Source organism: Cyclopterus lumpus, chromosome 7, assembly GCF_009769545.1.
Source record: "Cyclopterus lumpus isolate fCycLum1 chromosome 7, fCycLum1.pri, whole genome shotgun sequence".
Lineage (NCBI taxonomy): Eukaryota > Metazoa > Chordata > Actinopteri > Perciformes > Cyclopteridae > Cyclopterus > Cyclopterus lumpus.
Window position 1 is genome coordinate 11,898,366 of NC_046972.1, and position 19,268 is coordinate 11,917,633.

The 19,268-nt window shown below is 41.1% G+C and overlaps 1 protein-coding gene across 4 annotated transcripts; it reads right to left on the reverse strand.

Annotated features, from left to right (window-relative positions):
- slc16a4 (solute carrier family 16 member 4) lies at positions 1 to 19,244 on the reverse strand. 4 transcript variants are annotated; one of them, XM_034538224.1, is made up of 12 exons: positions 18,981 to 19,244; positions 18,604 to 18,678; positions 17,421 to 17,506; positions 16,539 to 16,669; positions 13,257 to 13,389; positions 12,885 to 13,017; positions 12,567 to 12,710; positions 12,238 to 12,399; positions 11,441 to 12,109; positions 6,862 to 7,073; positions 5,603 to 5,696; positions 1 to 3,401 (listed from the first exon to the last, which is right to left on the reverse strand). In XM_034538224.1, exons 5-12 carry the CDS (start codon positions 13,371 to 13,373, stop codon positions 3,193 to 3,195), a joined length of 1,740 nt encoding a protein of 579 aa, XP_034394115.1. In that variant the 5' UTR covers positions 13,374 to 13,389; positions 16,539 to 16,669; positions 17,421 to 17,506; positions 18,604 to 18,678; positions 18,981 to 19,244; the 3' UTR covers positions 1 to 3,192. The 4 variants fall into 4 exon arrangements, with proteins under 4 accessions (XP_034394115.1, XP_034394113.1, XP_034394114.1 ...); XM_034538222.1 differs by having other exon boundaries at positions 18,604 to 18,681; XM_034538223.1 differs by lacking the exon at positions 17,421 to 17,506.
- Between the last annotated feature and the right edge of the window lie 24 nt (positions 19,245 to 19,268).

Sequence of the window (19,268 nt, forward strand, 5' to 3'; positions counted from 1 at the left end):
TGTGATATCGGTTCATTTATTGTCTGAATCAAACAAGAGCAGACTTGAGTCGCATGCCAGTTCATTTCAGCCTGTTACAAGGCTCACAAAGGGACCTCGAAGGAAGAACTTGGATATCTATGATTGGTTAAGCATATTTTCTAAACTATCAGTTAAGAAATCCCGGCGCCAGAGTAGTGACAAAACAGTGCTTTACCCATAAATGCATTTCCTGCAAAGAAAACGTAAAATTAAAAATAACTCAGTTCATTATGAGTTTAAGACATTTCCAAAGGGGCGTACAAATTATTTCAAGATATCGCTCAAGCATACAATTTCTTAAAATATCCAGATCCCAAACCAAAATCTACTTAAAGCATACATTTCATAAAAGATTTCTTATGGTACAAAATATTCAGTGGCCCTCAATCACAAAAGCATACTGGTGGTGAATGAAACTCGTGAGCCAAAAGAGCTTTTGTGCATGACTGTCATTATTGAAACAATACAAAGAGCCTTGCTCAGTATTGTGAAAGTGAGATGAGGGGGAATAATTTGGTACTAATTGAGGCAGCATTCTTTGTGTAGAGGCGTTGCTCTGCCACAAGAGGGCAGCGTGACAAAACACATGTCCACGTGTCCATCACTGGATCTGGTCCGCCCTCAGTTAAGACTTTGAAATGACAAAATAATGGGTGATCATCGTGGTTTCAAACTATTATTTTACTAATAATAAGCTTCAAGTTGTAGGTAGGTTTCTAATGTGTCTTTGGCTGACATCACAGGAAAGTTAGTAAAGATACAATGCAGTACCTTGTAAGGCAAACAGTGGTGAAAAACAAGTAATTCACTGAAAACACAAAAACCTCTACGACATTAGAAAACAGATTGAACAACCATCATACTCCCAAACATAAACACAATATCATTTTTAAATTGAGTTGCCATTAATTGGCTGCCTGCCAACACTGTAAAGGCGGGACAACATTTCCCTGCCAGACCAGTTTAAATGGGAAACAACAGCAAGACAACACAGTGAGTCAGAGATTAACAGACATTCAAGCTTGACATTTAATCACACGCAATGACACAGAAAACCTGCTATTTAGCGGAGCTCGTCAGCAGTCCAACTGTGATCAATATATTCAGGAATCATACTTAAATCTCAAACAAACACACTTCTTCTTATGGGGGTTGGTATCTTTGCTACAGCTAACGGTGATGACATCTGTCTGTGTGCACTTGCATAGAACAGCTCACAGACAATGAGCCGTGACTGTTTTGTAATCTGCAGATGCTTGCAAGTCAAACACAATGTCAAGTTTTTAAATGGAGTCATTACTGAACCAAAAAAGGAGGGAGGCAGTTTCTAGTTAGTAGGATACAAAATAACTTGCACTCAAAACTGCAGGTGCAAAAACTGCAAACGGGTTAAAATGTGTTAGAACGTGATTTAAGAAGTTGACGTGCGGAGTCCTTAAATACTTAGAAACACATAAACTGTTCTTTGACTTGTAAGCATTGCTAGGAGTCGAGGTGAGAGGACGTGTGCGAGAGGCAGCTGACATTCAGTTCAACACTAAATGCTCCACTCCCAGAAGTCAGTGTTGGCTACAGAATACACACACATCATAACTCCTGAAAAGTTATGAAAAGAAGTTTTAAACATCAACTGCAATTCCAGAAAAGAGAGGTATGAAACAACTGAACTAATGTTATGAAGTTTAATCGGCAGTAGATGAAGGCATTAAAAAAAAGAAGAGTTTAATAGGAAAAGAAAATGTTCTGTCCATTATAATCTATGGGGAAAGATATCCAAACAGTGCCCCACATGAGCGTAACATTTTGAAGTTTGATCGTTTAAGTATGCTGAAGTAGTTCAGACAAAAAAGCGGCCAGCATACCAATAATAAGGATTTTAATATGAGACTGTCTCTAAATGCTATAGCACATGCCATACAATCTATTCCCGTGCCTACAATAATCTAGTTGGAGCAAGAGGATATAATGTTGAAGCAGTTGCTGCTTTTTGGCTTTGAAAAGCAGGTTGCAATTAGAGGGGACATTTTATGTGGATGTCCAATCAGTGTTGATAGGAAATCATCTTTTGAAGCAATACATTCTTCACTGTGTGCTAAATTGACCCAGAAAGTGGAGTTTGCAGCTGCACAATGCGTTGCTCTTCCTGTGTCCAGTGACGTAATTCGAGGCAAGGAATGCCTGAGGGCGCTCGATGCTGCTCAAAAACCAAACTGCCTTTTTCTTTTCACTTGTATTGCAAACTAGCTACATTTCCAAAATACGAGTGCAGTGGATGTTTTGGATGAGGACACACTTAGCAGTAATTTGGCTGACTCAGATATCCAACCCTATTTATACGAGCCAGAGTAAACCGCAGAAGAAATGCAAGAGGATATGGCAGCAGGGACCCTCCGGGTGTCAGAAGCTCACATGCAATGCATCATGGTACATATAGGCACAGTTCTCTCTTTCAATATAGGCGTCAATAATGAATGCATTGCCTCGATTGTCTTCATTTATCTAATTGGACATCCACATAAAAAGGTGCGTCATTTTCACTTGAAGTGGTTGCTCATTCTCCTAATTATCGGGCATTTAAAAGGTCAGAGGAAATGTCATGCAGCATAATCACAACTTGGCCCAAAGTGCATACCAGTGAGTACAGGTTTACAGACGCAGGTAAAAGCTTCTTCATGGATTTGTGCTTCCATCAATTCCATCACAGTAACAATAAGAGGAGTCATGATAACAGGATGTCAAGCTCAATTGCGTAGCTTAGTTTCCAGCAATATTATTTGCGATGAAAAGATGCTGCAAAGTGAATGCAGCTTTGTTGTCACATGGGGAAACCAATTTAGATTGTGTTTTAACATGTAGTATTAAAATATGCTGGAGGATGTATGTTTCAGTTTGGATGCATGTACCTCTGATAGGAACAACAATAGGGAGTACAAATATTTAACAGAACACTAAAATGTTGGCTCTTTAAAGGCTCAACATAATTATCTATTCGCCATCGTCCCATCTTAGACACGTTACTGTGGTCTCCCCGGCCAATGAGTCGCTCCTGCTGAAATTAAGGGTCACTTGGGTCCCAACTTTAAGCAGGAGTCCAAGGTCCAAGGTATGCAGGCCCATGGCAAGTTGTGAGCATGCTGGTTCAAGATCGAAGGCCTTCCCCGGGTTTCATTCCTACACAGCGCCGTTCTGGAGGCGGTCAGGGGTGAAGCAGCCGTTGGTCTTACAGCTGCTTTCTGCTCTCGTGGTCTGGGTCACTTGGTTCCTGGCCTTCCAGCGCTGAGCCACCGGCTCCATGAACAGAGAGAGAGAGGAAAGCAGATAGCAGAGCCCAGCCAAGTAGAAAGAGCAGTCGTAAGTCTGAGTGTAGTCGTACAGGAAGCCTGCAAAACACAAAAATAGTCTATTTACTGAGTAACACGCGGCACGTTTCATTTATAGCCACATAACTATATTGATATATCATGTGGATACAAGCTGAGGAAGCCTGTTGAACGTGTTGATGTGGGGATCTCATACATATCTTATTTTTCAAAAGCCATTTTTAAAACTTGGAATTAATGTTGATTTACAGGCACACATGTACTTTTAATGGAAAAGGCACAATACTTAGTTGGGATCAAATCCCTTCACATGCTAATAGACAATTATAGTTATATTTCTTACATTTCTGTGCTCTATTTCTGTGTATAAATAGTGGAACCCTGAAATATTCTGTAATAATATGTTGAGCAATTATCAATAATGATTTGTAAATTTCTATAGGAGTGTGTGTCATTTTCCTTGTATGCAAGACAGATTTGCAACTGAGTTTGTGCTGGAAAAATGATACAATACATGTGGGGTAAGGATAGTTTAGATATAATATAAAATGAATGCTTAGAAACTTAGCAAAAATGAACCAAAGTGAAACTCGACTCTAGAGGGTCCATTTAACCACTTTACACACTTTATATGAAGCGATACTGTACGTGGCAAAAAGTCACTATATTTATTCATAAAAATGACATAGTATGTTAAAAAAGATTTTCATAACAAATGCCAATAGAAATATTACAGTATGGTTCATCAAAAAATATGTAAAGTATGATATACCATAAAAATGTAATTAAAAAAAGATCATAGTACCAAAACTTGCAAAGACATTGGTAAATAGGACACATTTGTTTAGTTTGTTAAATGTTATACAATTAATTTGAGGTCATATGTCTTTCCATAATGGATATTTAAGTGTTTTAAAGTGAACCCTTTATGTTTCTAATTTGCACAGTTTTACATTCTTCATACGTCTCAACTACAGAATGGTGGGAGCTCACATTTCTAGCATGCGTGACTTGTGTGTAAACTATACTGCAGATGACTTTCTGTCGTTTTATTGGTCTTCTTCACATGACACATTAACCTGACACTTAACCAAAAAGTGATACAGGATCAGATAAAAAACAGGTACAACAACAACAGTCGTGGACATTGGAAATCCGGAACAACTGGATATGACAACAAAGTTGTCACAAGGAGGGTGCATAGTTTGACTTATGTTCGTTTCCTACTTGATCAGCAGGGATGGTAAACAGAGCCACATGCTATTTCCATACAACCCTAAAGGGGGTCATTAGTCACATTTCAACCCCGAAATCCATATGCTCCTTTGAAGGGACTGCCCAACTCAGTTTACAGGGTCCATTTCAAAATGTTCAAGGGAACCCCCGGTTTAACTGGAGCCAAATGTTACCTAAGGGCACGAAGAGTTAAAATAAATCTAGGGGAATGTATCGTGCGAGCTCTATAGATTAATGATGAAAACTGGTTTTATTCACGCCCACAGTTGATTTGTTATGCAGATGAGTTTCTGTTTTCTTTTGGCTAACCGAAAGAAGGGGCAGTTCATGAATCTGCTGCAACCTGTTGTAAAATAAAACACTAACAAAGAACTAATTACAGATTAGAAACAGCCCTCTAAGACTAACAAAGACAACCTGTCTAGATAAACAGAAGGACTCAAACCCCGCCATGAGCACAACACTGTTTTTCTACTTGACTCACTTCTAGGCAAGATGACATTTGACCCAGTAACCATGTACGCCTTTTTGTCAAAGCAACCACAAAGGCAGCAATGAGGGCTGCACTAACTAGAGGCTGTTTTTCTCCTGTGTGTTTCAGTTTTCACTCTTCATGATGACTGCATGCACACAGGCAGGCAGGCAGGCACACACTTAGAGGCACTGCAGGGAATTCAGGGCCCCATGAAAATATGTGCCTCTACACCCTCCAAAACATATATGTTCATAAGAAAGACTCACTCACTCACTCTTGTGGACTGAAGCACACACACACATACACACACACACACACAGACACACACACACACACATACATACCTACATACCTACACATACATACATACACGCACACACAATAACACACACACACACCTCACCTTGCCCTCTGAGTAACAGATGACTTCAGGACAGTAAAGTCATGGCTACATAAGCGGTGCATATGTATGGGGTTGTTATTGTGTGCATGTAGAAAAGTGGGTTAGCACATGTCTGACTAAAGGTTTTCCATGACGTGATTCACTAACCTGCCAAAGGAGGTCCTGTCAGGCAACCCAGGCCGACAAAGAACATGGAGAAGCCCATGGAGTTGTTGAGTTTCTCTGACCCCACAAGATCAACCTGTAGAGCAGAACAACACATTCAACTCTTGAGTGACTCTTGTTGGGTCATCTTCTTTCTTAATGGATTTTTTTCAAATTGAAAGAAAAGTGTTTTGCATGCATTTGAAAACAATGCAAATCACATATCCTTCATATTACTACCATATTGTAACATACATTTTCCAAAGCGTACAACAGTCTTAAATGGATGAATGTTTTGAGATTCCTGTTACAACATTACCTGTCAAAAATATCTGCAAGTTGATTAAGGGTGAAAACAAATACCTGCCTACAGAAGAGCACAAACACCATAACAACTAAATAGTAGGAGTCTACATTTGACTTGGATAAATTGTCTAAAATATGCATGAAATCATAGCATTTGGACACAATTATGTAATGAAGCCACAATTCATGGCACAACAGTCCCAACACACAAAAAAGGGTTTTGTGATTTAAACATATTAAAGAGTGTGATTACTGCAGGGCTCTTTCTTGGTAAACTACACAATGATAATATGGCGAGACTGACACTGGTAGGATTATTATTTCATAGTATTTCACTGCCAGTGAGTGTGCGGTGCTCAGGTGACAGGAGAGGCGCACCAGGTGAGTTGTTGGTATTTTGGTGAATGTGTCTTGGACTTCAGGCTAAGAATATAGGCCTCAGAACCACGTCTGTTGCTGTCGCTATGTCAATCTCCTGCCAAACACAATACTTGGAGTAAATGTGCGGTAACAACACAGTAACACCAAAATGTAATTTAACAATTTCAATGCCTCTTCAAGCCTCTTCAAGCCCCATTTGTTGAAGCATAGTCGTCATGCATCTCTGTGGCTGGCACAGCTGTTTGAGCGAGGAGACCAGTGAGCTGACTGGCTGAGAGAGTATTTATGAATCCCTACACCTTCTGATCTATATCCCACATCACCCAGCATCTGCACTAGGAGACGCCCACACAGTCCGTGCACCCAAAATCTACCGTTTTGCACTCATCATTTCACTTAGCTTTTAAAACTGAGCCCTTAGTCTTGATTATTCATTATCCATTCATCCATAATCTGTAACCCCATAGTCCAATTCTTCCAATTGAGTCACATGTCAAAAATGACAGGACCTGTGAAGTAAAGCATAAAGAGTACAAATGCATAGCATGCGTGTTCAAATACAGTGGTCTCCTTACTAGAACGGGCAGGAGCAGAGCCATGTATCCACCACAGAAGATAGCAAAGAAGATAGCATAAAACATCAGCAGGATGTAAGAGGTTGCCAGTGGGGAGAGCAGGTTGACCAGGCCGCAGAGGATCAGGTAGGCCTTGTGGTAGTGGTATTTATGGAAGAGGTTCCTGTCTGTCACCCAGCCCGAGGCCAGCTGGGCGATGGTCTCTGTGATACCTGCAAAGAAAGCAGACAGTTGAAAGTAAAACTGTCAGATGAAGATGAGTCTTGGGGAGCAAAAGGGGGAAAAATAAGTGAAAAAGAGCTTATGTTTTGTTTTTTTAATTGTCTTATTGTTTTAAAAGTATGTACTCCTTGGAAAGCATTATTGATACAGAGTTTATTACACTAGTAAGTACAATATATTCCTCTCTGTTTCTTTATGGAAGGACGGAGAGGCAGACAATAAAATATTCTAATCTATTGGTAATAGAGTTTTTGACGGAATACAAAAAACAGAGCATCACTGCTCTCTTCCCCTTTAGACACAAACGTCTTTAATAATCGGGACGCTTCACATTTAACATTTAGAAAACAGATCCAATCTACAGCCCCAGATGTCCAGGTACCAGAGTCATGAACTGAATAAAGCAAACAGATTATTAAGTACTAGGAATAATATACTACTGAAACACAAATGTTCATAGACTAACTATAAAGTCAGATGCATAAGTCAGTTCACCCAATTGTTAAAATAATAGGGAAAACCCAACCCCTAAATGGTATTCTTCCATGTAGATAGTTTGGTCCAGGTTGAAATATCACAACTTTTTGATGCATTGACATGAAATCTTGTAAAGGGGGGGGGGGGGGGGGCAGACACAGAATATGAGGGAAGAATGGCGCTCTGCAGCTAAACTACACAGCTCTGCATTAATAACAAACGGGACATCTAGACAAATCTATTTTGAGTCCCAGTTGTCCCTGTCCTCTGAAACAAGAATGTTTCCACAAACAGTGGGTGGCAACATATCCATTTGTTAACATCTGTATTACACGTGCAACACCCAGGCAAACTACTCATTATGCACTTCGTCCCATCTGATTGATTGTTTGCTCCAGTCGGGTGTGATGACTGGGCAGAATTTGTGCTGTTCTCTGCTGAGGTCACCTGGAACGCGATAGGCAGTGCAGAAACTGCAGTGGTATATTGACCGCCGCAGGAATAGCTACAAGCAGGCAGCGCTGAGCTATTGATCAAATACAAGAAACTGCAGATCAGTCTCCCATCCCTTGCTCAGCCTCTGCCCCACAGCTGCACAGGCTGCAGCTACTGACACTCAGTTTGGAGCAGATGAACATTCTGCTGAGTTTGCATACAGTCTGTGTGACCAAATAAAGTATGCATATGTATCTGTATTGTAAATAAAGTTTACACTAATCGACTGTGGCATCACAAGAGGACAGGTAGTGGAGGGGCGCTACATTCCCACTCAGGATCAGCAGCCACCCCACAAAATGGCCGCCATGGCCGACACTACATCTCCCAGACCGCCTCATCACCCAGCCAGCTGCAGGTGCTTAAGGCACCTGATTGAGGCAGGGCTGGGAAGTCTCATGAAAGGCAGAGGGGAGCACACATGGAGAGGAGGAGCTGGACAAGCAGTACAGGAAAGGACAGCCATGAGGAGGAAAGGAGAACCATGGACTAGGCCTTCGAAGAGGAGGGCCCCGTAACCTGGACGTTGATTTGTTACGTTTTTTTTGGTTTAAGGAACTACTTTCGCCTCCGGGACGCTTCATGTTTATTTATGGCTTTTTTTGATTTTGGTTTAAATGAATCTCCAGAGTTGCCAGTGGCAGGGAACAATACACCTTTGCCTTCAGTTTAAACCTTCTGATTGTGCCTGTTTTTCCAGCTCTCTTGCACGGCCCCACCCTAGGCGGCCCTAGGGACAGCCCGTGACACGACACTACATAAATCAACAAGTGAATGTAATTAATGCAGATCAGCTACATCTTCACTCTTCAAGGCTTAGACTGAAATTCAGATGAATAAAAAACCAAATGCCTCGTCAGTGAACACTTACTTTCCTTAGATAACCGACTCAAGAGCATTTCTCTCCTCCGAGGTGAAAAAGACGACATGAGGCAGCTGTGCTGTGTTTATGTGTCCTCCTCTAGTGACCCAAGACAGTGTCCCGGGGTGTCCCTGCTTGCACACAGACAAGTTGTGAGTTTGTTTGTGTGTTTTAGCCTCAGCAGGTTGTTTCAGGCCTGCAGCTGTTCTTATTCAAACTCAGTACACTGCAGTTTAAATATGGCCTCTCCAAGTAGCACCTCAAGCCAACAGCATCAGGGACATTATTAGTTCTCCCCGTAGAGAAGGTGTAGTCTTTATGCATGTTTCTGGGCATTAACCCGACCGTCGGGAGGTTGCAAGGCATGGAGAGGTGCCATTCCCTTTGCTTCAAGGAGGGATATTTTATTAAAGCAAAGTGGTTATAAAAGACATGTTGGGTTGCTCAGCTTCTCTAAGGTGGAAGTTGGCTTGTCTTGCCTCCTCTTTTGTACATATTCATCCTCTGCAAAGTATAAGCCACTTTAGGACGGGACTCAAACAAAATTGGGAGCCCCTCGTCCCACTGCCAACAACTTTACTTAGTTAGGTGTTGCTTAGCAACTCAAGTTAGCGCCGGTGTTGGTGGCTGAGGGTTGACGAACAAACTGACCCGGACGACTGGCCTCCCTCCCTCAGCCGAGTCAATGGGCTTCTATGACAAGCACTAGTTTGGGGAAAGAGGGACAGCGGGACACTGGGATGGTGGCTTTGTGGTGTGGGTGGCACCCCGTCTCTCTCTCTCTCTCTCTCTCTTTCAGTGCACATGACCAGAGAATGTGACTGAACAAACGTGTCCCAATCAAAAGAATCAGTCAGTCTTGCTGCTCGCTGGCACTGATTGCTGGCATGAAGCTCAGAAGTGACCCCATAGACCAGATGGAAAATTCGATGTCCTCTGGTTTGTGTCAGAAACGATGTAGAGATTGGTTTCGGGCCCATAAAGCCTATTTGTCAGTTAATTTGAGTGAATCACGTCTAATTTTCTCCAGCAGTGTTACTTTACACCATCCTTAGTTTTGACTCAATCCTCCAGCAGTGGTATCCAGCTGCACCAATGTTGACAAAAGGAAACACTAATTATTCACAGGCTCATCTGCATACCGTAGATACAAATTACTCTTTTTTTTGGGAAACTGTCCTTTAGGCAATTTAAACCATTTCCCCAAAAGCCGAGGCATTGATACATAATTCAATAGGAAATGTTTGAACTTTCTGTATTATGACAATAGCATCCCTTACATCATCTCCCTTATTACATCATAAAGGAATTGATGTGACCATTTAACTGGAATTATTCTTAACTAAAAAGCTCCTTTCATCAAAGGTAATACTATCTGGAGCAGCCTTCAGCTCACAATAAAGGCAATAAAAAGCCCTAAAACATGTCGAGGACTGATTACCGATGTATAGATTACGAAACAGAAGCCAGTAACTCCTAAACGCACGACCCCGTCTGGAGAATTTCAATTATTCACAAAGCCTGACAAAGCAATTTTCCAAAACTACACGCAAATGTGAACGGTGTTCAAAATGTTAATGCTGCTTTCTGTAAATAATGGAGAGGCCTCGTCAATGGCATACTGCTGAACCCACCCACCCTGGCCAGTGGACCAAAGTTCAGCTTTTATGTAAGCACATTCATTACATAAGACTGCAGCGTCTGAGCAGCTCACCAATAATTAATGCCTAAAAGTTGACTGAGGACTTTTTTTGCATCGCTTCTTAAACCCAGTCTTAAAGAAACCTGGATCTCCTTTTTCAAAGTCCCTGTGAAATTCCTGCTGGAAGCCACATTAAAAGACAAATGGCAGCAATCCACCGTCTATTCAATCAGGAATCTGGAAGATTTAAAACTCCGTCAATGCAGACTGGTGTTTAATCCAAAAGAGGAAAGTTTCTGCAACACTCAAACCTTTGTGATGAGAATAGTTTCATTGATAAAAATGTAAACTTTAAAATAATTAAAGTTCATCTAAATACAAAAGTATGACAATGCTTCTATATGTAAGAGGAGAAGTTGTGCTTGATCTCAAACTCAATTTATGGGAACCGTCGTCATAGTTTAATTGTCAAAATCAATATAATTAAGATGACTAAAGAGTCTCATCTAATGATGAGATAATCTGCATAAATAGTTCTATGTTTTGGGAAATCCGCTTGGTTCCACAAGCCAAAATGTATTTACTGAAGATTTGACGTTGATGGGATCCAACGTTTAAATTAGTGAGCTTTAGAGTTCCTGGTTGAAGGATTTTGTTACTTTTGCAAGCCAAGCTAGCTTGCTAGCTGTTTCCCCCTGTTTTCAGTCTTTATGCTAAGCTATGCTATCTGGCTGCAGCTATGTTTACTATGCAGACATGTGAGTCGTATCAATTTTCCTGTCAAAAAATGAGAGTAAGCTCTATTTTCCAAAACGTCAAACTATTCCTTAAAGTTGGATCATAAAAACAGAGACAAACATGTTGACCAATGGGTGCCTCACCTGCCACAGAGATGATGAAGGAAGCGTCCATGGCATCGATGCCCAGGGTTCTGGCTCGAGCGGACAGGTGGAAATAGGGGATGAAGTAGGCCAGCTGGCTGAAAACCAAGGACCAAGTGTAGATACAAAAGAACGGGTCCTTTAGCAGGGAGAAATCCAGTACTTTGTTTGTTATGATGGCCACCTCACTCGGAGTGCTGGCATGCGGGTGAGCAACAATGGTGGACCCATTCATGCTGCCATTGAGCTGCGATGAGCTGTCTGGAGTTTTGGGTTTACACTGACCCAAGTCATGGTGGGGCTTGTGGCCATTCACACCATTGAGGACCAGTCTGGTCAGTTCAGGGTTCACTGACTGGTCCTGGGATCCCTGAGTACATTGGCCCTCCAGGTTCTCAGTGTTTCCTTGAGGAGGAGGAGGAGGAGGAGGAGGAGGAGGAGGGGATGGGAATGAGTCTGCTTTGGAGATGCCATTGGATAAGTGAGAGGAGCCATTCAAGCAGCTCTTAGTGTATTCCTTCTCTGAAGAGCTTTTAATGGATAAGGCAGGGCTCTTTTGAGTAGGAGAAGAGGTAGGGTTTAAAACAGTAGGCTTCAAATAAATTGGTCGCAGGAGCATCCCAGTGGCCACCAGATTCAGCATAAGGCCGCCAAGAATCAGCATTGCACCTGTGGGGGGCAAAGAGACCTCAGGACCCAAAATGTCACCTTGTATATGCTGTATTTCTACGTACACAAAAAAAGAATTACAAAAGAAAAAATAGTGCACTAGTCATTAACAGATTTGTTCTGCATACCTTGCCAAGCATACTGTTCCAGCAGCAACTGAGTGAACGGAGCAAGGGCAAAGGTCAAACCCATCCCAGAACGCCCGATCGCATACGCTGTCGCAAGCCTCTTTCGGAAGTACAGCGCTGTGACGACTGAGAAGGATTGATAAAGTAGTGCAAAACCCATTCCTAAGAAGAATAAGGAAGGTTATCACTATCAGACACTGTGTTTTCAACAGGAATGTAGGCAGACAAGAGAAATAATTAATCTAGAAAGAAAGAGTTGTCCTCGTTCAATCATCAGCAGATTTATGACTCATTGCGACATTTTGGCATAACCACACATTTCTACTCACCAACTATCACTCCCATGCTGATGCAGAGGAACACCACACTCCTGGCGAAAATACTCATGATGAAGCCTCCACTAACCAGCAACGCACCAACGATAGAGGTCACCCTGGTCCCTAGCTTGGCACAGGCCACAGAGGCAATGGGTGCTGGAGAAGACGCACAAAGATATAGAATTATTTTATAATCTTTTGGTGCCTATGTGTAAATATGCAGAGGAAATGTAGCTTCAAACAGTAATATATAATGTATCGTCTTCATATTCAGTCTTAAGACTCAACGCAGGGGGGTTGCAGACAGAGTTGCCTCATTCTGATACAAACCTCCAGACAGACGCAGACTGGACATGATGGAACCGATCCAGCTGATGCTTTCTGATGAGCCTCCAAACTCATCTTGGAATGCCACAAAGAAGATGCCAAAACTCTTTAGTGTTCCCATCACTAAGACGTTGACCTGCAGGGATGCACATACACACACAAATAATGGGAGATGAGATCAGTGCAAACAAAGAGTGCAAGTGAGGTAAATACATACATTTGTTGTCATGCTTAATTTGGCTTGGAAAGGCTGGAAACCACATTATTGCCACACAATATACCTGGATTTGAGTACAATGTTTGGGAAGGCAGTGTTGGGCTAAATATTCACATTTTTGAGATATGAAAGATCATAAACAACTGAGTTGGATATACCAGGAAGCAATGCAGCACCACCATCCAGCCCCAACCTCCATCTGGAGGATCCTCATAATTGATCTCTTTTTCCTTCTCCTTCTTAGAGGCCATGGCCTCTTTCCTGAACAGGTTCATGGTTGCCTTGGTTTCACTAGAAGAGAACAAAGTAAATAAAACATCCAGAACTTCACAATCTCATTGGCTGCGTAATCAGAAGCATTCAACACATCACAGGCCATACGTATTCTAGCATAACAAGCATGATTTTTCTTCATTAAAGTGGTTTAAATTCAATCAACTTTACCGAAAACTGTGGACCAAAATGTTAATCAAATCTTTTTGACCCATTCCAAAAGAAGGATGATGTGCGACATGAATCGGTTGTTAAGTCAATAAGCTGTGAAACAAGTCAGTTACAGTGTAACTAAACATGGTTAATTGTCCACATTTTTTACTGCTATTACAGTTACTGCACTGGACTCAATGAGCAGAGTTTACAATAAGTGCAAATATCCAATCTTGTGTATCTTGAAGCTTCTTGTCAGCACGTAACAGCATGACCTCGGTATGGTGGGCTTAAGTTTCATTTGGTGGTGATGAACTTTGGTGGTAATGCTGTTTCAATTTGTGAATAAATTAAACTCTGAGGCATGTTCCTAGAATTGACTTATGAACAACAAACCCCAGAGCTGTATTTGGCATTTAATCCTACGAGCACTTTAAGTTACAGTAACAACTTTTTAGAGGGGGTCCAACGGGGGGATAATCGACTATGATGAGGAGTTAAGTTAGGAGCCAGCTGTACTGCGGCTGTATTTGCACCTCAACAGCCAATGGGACATTGAGTGACTTTTAGCCTTTCTTGGAACTTGTTTCCAAAGGATCATCAGAGTGCCATAATAACAAATAAACCTGTAAAAGAATAAGAAAATAAATGGGGGAATATAAAGAGGAATAAAGAATATATAAATAAGTTATATAAAGTGGAATACACATAGAAGTACATTTAATGCTAAATAAATAAGTTTAATAAAAGTAAAAATTAAAAGCATTTTCACATCTCTTAGTTTATTTATTTCTGTATATATATTTTTGAGAATCTGTGTATATATTGTTTTCATATAAATTACTCAATTTTTCTTATCTATTCTTTTTATATGGTGTGATTTACTTATTTGTAACTCTTTATTTTTCTGTATTGCTTTTGCTATAAAAGCTGCATAAATACATGCTACCCAGAAGGGCCAAGTAAAGTCAACAGGTAGTGTTGTTTCCATACATCATTAGCATATGCATTATTATTATTCTGTTGTATCATAAATCAATAGGATTGAAGTCATATCCAATACTGACCATTGCCCAGGACATACAGTCTTAATGAAACCTGAAGAAATCAAGGACTGCATGACTGCCGAGACTCATATGCTGGAAAGTAAAGAGGCCTTGAACAGAGTAGAAGGAGAGGGCGTAGTAAACCTGTGTTTATCACCAGTCCTTTGTAGCCTGCATCTCTAACTCAGTCCGGCTAAGACATGTATAAGAAGCAGCGACCACATTAGGCAGAGAGCACAGAGCGGATTAAAAGGGGAATGAATTGAGCCAGTGTACTGCGAGCAAAGTATTTCTCCCCCATGTGCTGTGCACAGGTTTTCCTCAGAGTGTGTTTGGGTGCGTGTCTGTGAATGTGCTGGGGGTCTGAGGGTTTGAGCGATAGGGGATTGCAGATCACAGCTTTGTATTACCGTTTTTCTCAGTTGCCTTGGTACATTTCTCGATTCATCCTTAACATTTGCAAAAAAGTGCATCTCTGGAAACTATTTGTACAAACAGCACTAAAAAAATGGATTTCCTGGCTCCAAGTCCTTAGTTTATCTCTCAAAAGTAAATATGAATGTCGATGAACATATCAGTGCCATCAGAATGACACGTCTTTGTGTCATTCTTCCCAAACAAGATAGTCACAAAGCCTATCCATGTTGTCAATACAACAGTGTGCTCTGTACGTATATTCTGATGTAAACTTTAGTTACGGTTTTGATGATTAAAATTGCACAAGGCTTCAGTTTGTCTGTATGGCATATCCCAATTTCAACTGTGCAAAGTTACAAATTACTTTATGTGGGAGACTGATTGCAAGAAATTGAACAGGTATCACATTTAGACCTTTACTGTTTGTAATGTAACTTGTCATTGTGATACAGAAAAGAAAATACAAGATTGTTTTACAGCAGTACAAAGACATAATTCGAAATGTAACAGCGCCACTATTTTATAGAGAACTGGTTGATATTTGGTTGATCTAACGCCTCTCTCCAACTTTTACATTCATCTAGTCTAATATAAGATTTTAGTAAGGTTAAAGGTGAATAATGTCCAAATGTCCTAAATCTGTCCTTGTATGATATCTGAGCTTTACATTTTAAAAAAAGGATCCCAACAACCAATGACGAACTATAAACATATCTGTTCATCAGTCAGAGTTGAGGCATGAAGACTGCACACAAATAAATGTGTTGAACCCATTCCTTCCTCATACCACGCATTGTTTACATCCATGTTTACAAGCTTGCTGGCACACACATTGATTTGTTACTGCCAACTGTTGTTCAGTGGAATAGCGTGAATATATTGGGATGAATATGTTTTGAATCACCTGCGTGCCTGTGCAGCATGCGGAGAACGGCTCCATGTCTCTACTAAAGGTCGGGGAGCGGGAACCTTTCACTAAGACTTCAAGGGAAGCCTGAAGGATTGTTAAACAATTTTGGGAAATGCGCTTATTTGCTTTCTGGTAGCAAGTTTGAAAGGAAGATCAACACCATGCACTCTCTTATTCGTCCACAATGAAGTATTAAAACATCAATTTGTCGGGTGTCCTGGTGGCTGAGCCTTTTGGGCGCATACCACATGGCGGTGACGTCCGTGCTATCCAATAAAGGGGAAAATACTTAAAAACACAAATATTTGTTACGGGAGTTATGGCTAGACATATTTTGTCCACTAGTTTGGAGAATTGATGATTTTGATAGACAAAGCCGGGGCAGAAGTTTTGTCCCAGTCTGAAGGAAAAAACAATTCTATGCTGCAGCATCTTGAAGACAGAGACAGTCTCCTCTACTGCTTTATTGGAGTGCCAATCTGTCAGAAATCAATCCCTATTTACTACATAGTGCACTACTGTTTGAAGTCAATACAATAAGCTGCATTTAATAGATGCTAAAGTCAGAGCTGTGTGACAACACATCCGTCAGTGAAGATGCTAAATAATGATCACCCATAAGTAATAACTAATAGAGTTACCTGTTAATGCTGATTTGGTAGTATGCCTCTGGAGGTGGAGAATAAACTCAGGTGTCCTATTCTCCGAATGTCATTCTCAGGTTGGTCGAAGGGCACGTGTTACTATGACTGCATCAGGATTGGTGTTACGCCTGCAACAAGGAGTGTACCACGATAAGATTTAGGAGTGTGATGAAAAAAAGATGAAAATTAATGCAGGCGCACGCTCACAGCTCTGGAACCTGAAAACGGAGACATAACTCGCACTATCTACACAACAATGTAGATAAAATGTGGTGCCAATCAATGTTATTTAGGTAATATTTCACAGTATCCCTCCAAACTCATCTGGGAACCACACATTTCCGTACAAAACTGACCTGATCTAACCATTGTTGAAATATTTCAGACAGAAACGACTGACCTATCAGCACAGCATTATGTCATCACTGTGTCAAAAAAACTTACACAATTAGTCACAGAAAATTGCCCACAACTTGGCAAAATAGTGTTGTCACTGGTACACATGTTAAAATGTTGTGTGATTTTTACTTATTATGAGACATATTACAAGTGAATAATTACATAAACTGTTAAGCAGTTAAGTCAACAACTGCACACTTTAAAGAATGTGGACTATGAACTGGGATGCAGCAATAGTGCTGCAGGCAGTAGTCTGGCTCAAAAGATGTGGAACACTACGAAGAATGCTGCGCTCTTTCCATTTTCAATGAGAAATAATGACAAGTCATTTTAATTGCTAACAAGATGTATGGTAATGAAGAAAAGCCATTAGAAAAGCAACATTGGGCATCAGGTATAGGTCATTTGTCACCGTAGTCAACAAGAGTCAGCTGTGCCTTCAACAGATGGATAGAGTGGCGGTATGGATCTATGACGGACCTTTAAGATCTAATCAGTTTCGTGGGGGGAGGAATTTGATTTGATCACAGTAATCAGGCTCTTCTTGGTCTTTGGTTTGTTTGAATCTGGAACAAGATAAAAACAGGAAACACGGTTTTGGACAAATAACAGGATTTAAATTGGGAATAGCTACTAACATTTCTTTCCTGGCTGACACAAAGACATGACCAACACTGTATTAAAAAATGATTTCAAATGTCTGTGTAGATGTCTCTTCAGTAGCATAAAAGTACAACTTTGAAGATTTAAATAAAGTTAAACAGATGTCAGTCTGGTGCTGACCTCTGAGCTCTCGCAACACCAAAGAGGCATGCGTCAACACCTGCAGAAAGTAGGAGAATCCCCCCCACCCACCTTTTCCACAGCTGTGCTTTAAGAAACCTAACCAACTGATTTTAAAGTACTGGGTCACAGCTTTGTCCTATTAAGGCACATCCTATATAAAGGTTTATTGTACAATTTGACAGAAACATTTGCAAACAGCCACACAAATATTTTCTTCCATTTTAAAACAAGAGCTGACACTTCAAATATATGCAAAGACATGTCTTCAGGTGATAGACAGAAGTTGAAACGGCAGGTATTTCAAAGTTTGCCACAGATTTGGGGTGCCAGATGAGCTGTCCCCAAGAGCTTAGAGCTAAGACAAGAAAATGAGCTTCATTATACCCATTCTACAAAGAAGGTGGAGAACGACCCTGCTTACACATTTCACACAAACATTCATGTTCTGCATTGTGTAAAAGTGTAAAAAAGGGGGTACAGTGAGAATAAATCATATCTGGCGTAACTGCACTAAGACCGCAGAGCAATAGACACATGTCCCCCTGCAGCATTATTGTCCTCAAATGCAGCCTGAACAAGTAGTTTAATCTCTATTCCTCCCAGTAGATTAATGGCTCTGCATTACAGCAAAGTGAGGAATAACTGTTTGAAAAAGTCGGTCTTTAATTCTGCCTGACAATTTTAAACCAAAATTCACAACCTGTAGCCTCCAACTATATGAGCACAGTTTTACTTCTGCATTGAGTTGTGAAGAAAAGCAGACAGCGAGTCAGTCCTGAATAATTGTGAGCTTATATAGTAAACGCTATATCGGAGGCGCGCGCACACACACGCACACAGCCGTATTATTGAGGAGAGAACACGGGGTAGGTCTTACCGTGTGTAGCTGGGAGCTGGTTGTTATCTCCACTTCACAGGCCTGTTGCATTGTGGCCCTCCGCTCAACTCAACACTGCTGGGGAGGCGAGAAAAGGGTCGTTCAAGCAGATGCGACAATTCAGCCAAAACCAAAAAATAACTTGGTTAAACTAACAGTTTGGATGGTAATTTGTGCTTGATCTCTCAAGGGGGGGGGGGGGGGGGGGGGGGGGGGGGGGAGGAGGAGGAGGGTTGGTGTGACCAACAATACAATCTAATCTCTATAAATAAACTTGCCTCTATAAATAAACTTGCCTAATGTGAATATAATGTGTTTGTTCGGTCAACTTTTATTTAAAACAATTAGTTGGCTTGTATGTGCAAATAAGTCCGTACCTGAAATATACTCCAGTCCTCGACGCGCCTCAGCCCCAATATTCAATTAGACGCGTAATTTTGAGTTTTCTTGCTCCGGGTTTGTGCGTCCCAGAAGGATGTGCGCATCACCAGTGAGGGACTTTTTGGTAGAGAAAGATTGCTGCGGGACCTTTTTCTCCAGGGACGACCGTGCCATAACTTTGCCTCTATGAGCGAGACTCTCTGAGTTGCATCTCACATCGCAGCCTCAACATCGCTGGCTCTGCTGAGGAGCCGCAAGAAGCAAAGTATTCACTGAGGAGAGGC

Bases quoted from the DNA above. Each gene is read 5' to 3' on its own strand.
- slc16a4 (XM_034538223.1), bottom strand. From the start codon at position 13,373: ATGAACCTGTTCAGGAAAGAGGCCATGGCCTCTAAGAAGGAGAAGGAA. The intron at 5,697-6,861 runs GTAAGGAGACCA...TCTGCTCTACAG, and splicing joins CTCTGCTCCTGCCCGTTCTA to GTTGATCTTGTGGGGTCAGA. The intron at 3,402-5,602 runs GTTAGTGAATCA...TGTGTTTTGCAG, and splicing joins GACAGGACCTCCTTTGGCAG to GCTTCCTGTACGACTACACT.